Source organism: Zootermopsis nevadensis, unplaced genomic scaffold, assembly GCF_977971745.1.
Source record: "Zootermopsis nevadensis isolate Lab colony 2312 unplaced genomic scaffold, Znev_1.0 Znev_ptg000044l, whole genome shotgun sequence".
NCBI lineage: Eukaryota > Metazoa > Arthropoda > Insecta > Blattodea > Termopsidae > Zootermopsis > Zootermopsis nevadensis.
In genome coordinates this window covers 141,695-148,994 of record NW_028259176.1, presented here as the reverse complement: position 1 = coordinate 148,994, position 7,300 = coordinate 141,695, and the positions used below count along the sequence as shown (strand labels likewise).

General features: G+C 42.4%; 1 protein-coding gene across 1 annotated transcript; it reads right to left on the bottom strand.

Annotated features, from left to right (window-relative positions):
• Positions 1–335: 335 nt before the first annotated feature.
• Positions 336–6,392, bottom strand: LOC147871677 (kelch-like protein 10). The gene is made up of 5 exons (XM_087360373.1): positions 6,051–6,392; positions 4,468–4,747; positions 2,579–2,815; positions 1,231–1,400; positions 336–912 (listed from the first exon to the last, which is right to left on the bottom strand). Exons 1-5 carry the CDS (start codon positions 6,353–6,355, stop codon positions 744–746), a joined length of 1,161 nt encoding a protein of 386 aa, XP_087216499.1. The 5' UTR covers positions 6,356–6,392; the 3' UTR covers positions 336–743.
• Between the last annotated feature and the right edge of the window lie 908 nt (positions 6,393–7,300).

The following is a 7,300-nucleotide window of genomic DNA, read 5'->3' as shown; positions in this document are numbered from 1 at the left end:
CATGGGACAATTCGTACTTAAATTCGTAAATCTATTAAGTCCCCCTTCGAGTCACAGAAACTGCACTGTTCATCTGTTTCTTTGATTCGAGAGCAGACAATCAGCGTGTCAAAGAAGACGAGTTTAACTGATAAAATTTAACATAAACAGCATAAAGTGCTTAAATTAATGCATAACGAAAATCTTCTGTGAAACGAATTTTATTAAATTTGGTACCAGAGATGTACGGAACGAGCTGCCAAGCGGTGTCCTACATTTATAATACAATGCGCTATTCACATGAGATTATTAACTGTCTCAAAAACATATTACATCTGTGTTATATGAGAGCCAGTTTGATAGTTTGATGGTTGTTTGCATTCACTCCTAGTGTACACTAAAAAGGCAGAAGACGACGCACAGGGACAGCTTACGAGAGCAGAAGAAACCATCACGCACTCGGAACTTCAAGCCCTTGCAGTCTGTGAAATAACGAAGTCCGTAACACGGATAAAAGAATGGGATAATAGAAGAATATTGGATAATGGAACTAAGTTCAAGAGCGAAGAGGAATGCCTTGATGATGAAGGCATAAAGTTCGTCTGAAACGTCGGCAGAAGTCAAACGACAGCCATCTTCGTACTCCCCGCCGTAAGAACCTCAAATCCCGCGATTCCTTCAACCGTTCTTGCGTCCTTACACGCGGATAGACAGACAGACGCCTCGCCTTCTGCGCTAATTCACAAATTTCTGTTTCACAGGATTTACGTACCATTCAGTACAGCCGCACTTGCTTTGTATCGTCTTGTGTTCATGGGAGCGATCAAAGACCACTGGTTCGCCTTGCAGTCGTATCTTTCAGCCGTTCTGTTATAACCACAACCGCCCATGGCGTACACTGCACCTCGCAGAACTGCCACACTTAAACAGGATCTGAAATGAACAAAAGAACACGCTCTGCTATGTTCATTTATTGTTGATTCAGATGCATTTCCTCTCGAAAAACGCAATTGTTCCCTCGTCATTGTTAAATCTTAACTCAAATGAATTAACAAGCAAATCGCATTCTTAAAGCCAACTTTGTCGCAAAAGTCCTCCGACCTATTCACACTTTGCACGATGATCCTGAATGTGAGTGGTAAAATTTTACAGCTCCTGCCCGCATTTATATCTTGACTAAGAGAGCGACTATCAGCTTTTGAAGAAGGACTCTGTTCCAAGGAGTTCCTTAGTTACCGATCTGCATCTTACCTGCGTTCATGCATAGGCGCCACCTCGCGGCATGTCTTCGTAACAGCGTTGAAGCAGCTACATGAGTTAAAGGTTTCAACGCCGTTCTCACCTCCGATGACGTAAATGTCGACACCGACTACTGCCGTGCCATGGCCTGCTCGCGGACCGATCGAGTCGGCCCCTTCCACCTGCAGGAATAACAGATTATGGCTTTATGTTTCTTTGGGTCATTCGGTCTACTGATGTGAAGTCCTTACATTAGAGTCCAAGCGACCAACCACCAGAGCAGAGGTGCAACCCCCAACAGTGGACCGAAATTGCTACACCGTGGAGGGAGGCACTCGACAAAGACCGCGAGAAATTAACTTGGAGGAATGGAGGAATTATGAGAGGCGGAGGAAACAGGAAGACCCGAACAGAAGCTCTCGTCAAGTTCGACAGACAAACGTAGAATTAATTTCTGATCAACAGCTGACATTTTACGTTCGTGCGATGGCAAAGACAGATGTTTATCGACGCAAAGCTGGAGGCAGTAGGTCCGCCACCCCACCCCAAGCCTTGTAATTCACGAGGCGTTACCACGCAGATGGCCGACAGCGACACCGATCAGTGCTTCATTTATTCCGTTGAAATCCACTGACGATTAACGATGTCTAAAATCAGCAGACAGGTTGCCGTGACAGGTGAAGTAGGACGCTTATTGTAAGCGGTATTTAAGGAAAACTTCACATCCGTCGTCGATTCCTATTAGAACTTAAATTGTACGAGAGATTGAGCACGTGAGTAATTTATTTATTTATTATTTTGACGTAAATACGTCTATGAGGAAGGGTCATTCGGCAAAAAAGTGGAACGAAAAAGGGAAACTAAAAAGTGTAACTTATTTGTTATGTTATTTAGGAAACGTCATCTGTTTACTCGGCATTGATGTTACCTATAAAACATTACATTGCCTTACCTTACCTTCATTACATTACATTATATTACTTTACATTACATTCAGCTACCACAGAGCCATCTTAAGCGTAACTAATTCAAGTTGAATAAGCAAAGTCTTAATCAAACTTTACTCAATTGTAAAGAATGTATAAAGAAAATATTTAGAATAAAGCAAATATATAAACTTCCTTTCCGTATAGACGTATTTACGTCAAAATCTCCGGAACCGTGGTTCCGCTGACAACTTTTAATTCATGTCTTTGAAGCTTCTCTTAAAAAAGTGTTCAGTGCAATGGAAATAAACGAACACGAAATAAAGAGGCTAAGAGGTCCTTGTAATTAAGTTTAGCAAGAAAGAGGAAAAGTAGTTTTTCTCGGAGGCGTCATTTAACAAGCCGCGGTAGGAGTAGAATTTTGTGCAACTCACCACACTCCACCGGTCAGCAAGTGCGTCGTACGCTTCGATCACATCTGACGGCTCTTCGTCGCGACCCCCACCAACAGCAAACAGAATGTCCTGTGGGATTCGCGGGTAGGCAATCATTGGTGTCACGAAATCCTTGTCTTCCTTCGTCACCATTTCTGAGTCGTGCAGAAACGCGAGCGTCTCCGAGATCATGGGACTACACGCCTCGTTTTCCATTACGTACGGGTGCTTTGACACCTGTTGAACAGTTCAATGTGGACCTTATTAACTTTTAGGAAGTGACGCCATGTTCCATTGCAGAGCACACATGAAATTCACACATAATTTGGTTGGGAACTCACCGAAATAGACTTGGTATATGCAGGAAAATATGCATTTTGATTTATGTAACGACGCTCTTAACAAATGCACGGGTTGTGGAGAGAAGCGAAATCAAGTTTAAATCGATCTTAGAGAAAACTATTGAAATGTGTTTCAACTGAAAGTTAAATCCTTCAGTATTGGCTGCATTTTGAGTTACATTCAAAATTATAATTTATTTCTCGTCTCTCCCGTACGAGATGCACATTCTTTTTGATTTGATAACTTTAATTAATTGTCAAAATTACGTAGCATCGAAAGAAAATTATGACAATTAGTTGCTTCGAGTGCCAAGGGAGGCAACCTTCTGCATGTTGATGGTTAGGTGAAAGGTCCGTCAACAGAGCAGCGTGTGATTATGGGCTCAATGTCTTTTAAGAGCCATTGCATGTTTCGACATTAATTGGTCATCGTCAGGTGGTTCTCTTTAAGTGTTCGAAACTAGTAGATACGAATGCTAAACTGTAAAGACACTTGAAGCAGTTAACATTTTCATGAATCTGTGCGATTGTTTCACAAGTATTCGTAAGAGGCGAGTGTCTGAAATCACAGGGCATTTGACCTTGAATAGAACATTTTTTCCTCTCGGGTTAAAGCGCATGATGAAATGGAAGAAGGAATATCTTAAGTTGTAAGGCTGCTTCGTGAGATTACGTTTAAAATATTTGAATGTTAAAGCTGTCTATGAATTTGAAGCCCCTCGGGAAATTTTCTCTTGGATGTAAAACGAATCTATCTTGTTGAACTTTTCGGATATCTGTTGTCCCTATATGGTCAATCAGCTGAAGATTATCATGCTAAGTGCTCATCGTTGGAGATACTTGAAATTATTATAGCAGCTAAGATAAGCTTCTTATGGCAATAGGATCTTTGGTTAAGTCGAACGCTGCGTCAGAAGACGTGATTAATCTGTTGGAGGATTTTCCTATTCGAGCTGAGTGGACGTTTGAATTTAGTTAACGGTGGAATGCTGAAGTTGAACTTAAACGCTTAATGGATCTTAATGAAAGCTGAGACTACAATAAAAGATTGTAGCGCCGACGGACTGTCAAACTTAAAGACGATGAATAAAGGACGATCATTATCTCCAACATTTCTGCATAAAAGGACGAATCGAATATTTGTTTTGCACATACTCACGCGTATGCGAGCGTGTTACCAGCGTCATTAAACAGGTTGTTATTGTAACCATGGCAACTAAGAGAATCTGGGGATTTCTTACGCAGCAAATTTTGCACAGTAGAAGGCATTAAAATCATTGTGTAGTTTTACACGTTGTTATTGTAAGATTTTAACCAGAATTGGAATATGTCAACAGATTCTGTTAAAACTTGTTAGTATTAATTCTAATGAACATCCGTTTATACGTTCTCGAGCTGTAACTGCGGACAGACAGACAGACGGGCTTACACGTGACGAAGAAAAAGGCTCACGATTTGCATTAATGGGTTCTGAACACATGTGAATATGGAATTGAAAACGCGGGCTTCACTTCCCATAAACATCCACGATTTCAGGGGCATACTGACCACCTCCTTCAAAAACTTTGCATCAAGTCGTCCAAGTCTGACTCCCTTCAAAAGTCCTGCGATGTGGCCTTTCCTGTTGTTCGGGTCGTGGTTGATCCACCGGAGAATGCACTCCCACACAACTCTCTCGTTCCTCACGTTCAGTTCCTCGTCCTCGATTATCGCTTGCAGCTCCTCTACAGGCAGTTCCAGGAGTTCTTTGCTCTGATGAGACACTTCCACGAAGTGGCGCAGAACGAAGGGGCGAGATTGAGTCTCGAGGTCGGCTAAGGAGTGTAACCTGCGACAGCGAAGGTAACGCTGACACAATTAAACACTCCAGCAAGAACTGGATTCTCAAGCATTTGCACACCACAGTATTTCGCCTGCAGTTTTTACCTTAGCCCTTTGGAGTCCGAATGAGCGAGACTGAGAGCAGACACGTGGAGAGGCAACGCTGAGAGACGCTCCGTTTAACCGATCCAAAATAGAAAGTTTTCGGCTCTGAAGGTACCCAGGCAATGCCCGTTGGTCCTCGCGATAAGGTTGTAGGTTGAAACAAGGGCATGGCGTACGCAAGTGAAGAAGGCAGTGAGATGAGAAGTGTAGAATTTTGAATTCTGGCCTTAACCTTGGTGAAACGACGTTTTGGTAACTGTGTGTGTTAATCCCGTGAAACCTCGTGTAACCGGACAAAATGGGGGGAACCACGGGTCGAATGAGCGGGGAAAGGGGAACGTGGTCATGGATATGAACAAATAAGTAGAGACTCAATACAGATTTTAGTAGCCAGCGAATGATGAGGGCATGTCGAACGCAAAAGCCGACGGCAAAAGTCACTCTTGGGCGCTGTTCGAGGGAGTCCCTGTTCTAAAATAGTGAATTTATCAGTCATTCCGTCCATCGCATGAATTGGAGGTTCTGTTGTGATTCTGCCGATGTCAGTTGATTTGCTTGCTATGTTGTCCTGAACAACAAGGAGTAAGGTTTCATCATCTACGGGGACCAGCGGGTTGTTTCTTGTATTTGCCCGATATTAACCAATTCTCTAAATGTCCAGAAGTGTTCGTAATAATCAGCAAAATCTGGAGTGAGGTTAGATTAATGAACTGTACCGCGTGCACATCGATTTAAAAACTCTCGCCGGTGGAATCCAATCGCAACCGATCCGGTTGAAACTCGGTCGCTTATTGCGGGAATCGGATAATCGAGGTTCGGTCAACAGAGGTTTTGCTGTATGCAGAAAGCTGTGGGACTGAATGTTGATTTTGTTGTTGGGAGGATTATGTAAGAAGCAAAAATTCCGCAGAGAAAGAAGGAAAGAAGAAAAGGAATTCGAGAGGAAGACATATTTAGTTATGACCCTGCAATAGATCGTGATTAACGTTCCACAAGGTGAAATTATTCATCTACTGGTCATAATGATTATCAAAACATACGCAGTTAAATCAGATCTGCCCTGACCTACAACGCTTCATAATTTGTCCAGTCCTCAGTCAGAGGCTTTAATCTCCGACGCGGTACTCGACTGCTCCTGAGGAAAGCTGATTCGCTCCAGCGACGAGAGCTGGCGAAACAGCAAATGATAAATGAACATCAATTACCTTGCGAACTGAAGGATGCCGATACACTTGTCGACGTTTATCTCGTCCTTGAGGAAGTCGCAGCAGAGTTCAGTAACGCCTGGTACCCACAAATACTCAGCCGTCTCGAGCAGCTGACGCGCGTTGTCGGAGCGGATGTCCACCCAGCGAAAATAAACATAATCCAGTATCTGGGTCATCATGTCTGAGCTGACTCTGTGGAGAAGAATATCAGTCTCCTCACTGGTGTGCAGTGATGTCGTGAAGAGGGTCCTGAAACGTCGATTTGGAGAAACGGCGAGTAGAAAATTACAAGTCATGCGCATAAACTTTAAGTTTTTATGAGTCACGTAGCCAAGTAAAAGTATCTTTTTGTCAATGTGGTGGATGAATTCTTGTTATTTGAATACTTCAAAAACTCCCAGAATGAGTACGAATGGGACCAGATTAACTGCGTGTGGGTGAAGAGCTTGCGTAGGCTTAACAGAATTTAACTTAAAAATCTGAAAGCAAGCAGCAAACATTTGTACTATAGAATTTCTTACATACCCTTCACACCTTCAAGAGACATCTGAGGTTATAACAACTACTACACAAATTATAAGGCCAATGCAAATATTTCAACATACATCGCGGGCTGTACATTCCACTGATTGAACAGTTCGAAATATGAAATCTATTTGCTCTGTCAAAACATTTTCCCGACAATAAACAACTTGAAAGAAAAGCAGATGTTTCTACGCGGACTTTAAAAAATCATAACCAACCAGCAAACATTTTCCTATTACAAATTAAGGGATTTGCAGCTCAAGACAAACGGAAAGATTTGGTTGTCGGAAAACACAGTTCGTAACAAGACGTGAGATACGTCTCTTGGAAAAAAGAAACAATGGCTCACGCTTATAATTCATTTCTCATTTCGAGAACCCAGGGCATCTTTATTTTAAAAAAAACAGATTAAAGTATGCACAAATTCTCGAAAGATTCCCTAATAACAATGAAATATGTATTCATCGTCCTGATGACGGAGGCAGTATGACCTCCGAAACGTTGGTTAACATCGACCAGACTACACAGCGCAACAACCCAGAAGACAGAAATCTTCATACTCATCGCCCTGATACGGAGGCAGTATGACCTCCGAAACGTCGGCTAACATCGACCAGACTACACAGCGCAACAACCCAGAAGACAGAAATCTTCAGACTCACCGCCGTGAAAACCTCAAGTCTTACATGTATTACGAAGTTCCTTCTCACAGTTTATTATAT

Coding starts and splice junctions, on each gene's coding strand:
- LOC147871677 (XM_087360373.1), bottom strand. CDS start 6,355: ATGCGCATGACTTGTAATTTTCTACTCGCCGTTTCTCCAAATCGACGT. Junction 2,816..4,467: donor CAAAGTTTTTGAAGGAGGTG/GTCAGTATGCCC, acceptor ACTGTTCAACAG/GTGTCAAAGCACCCGTACGT. Junction 1,401..2,578: donor TTGCTGACCGGTGGAGTGTG/GTGAGTTGCACA, acceptor TTATTCCTGCAG/GTGGAAGGGGCCGACTCGAT.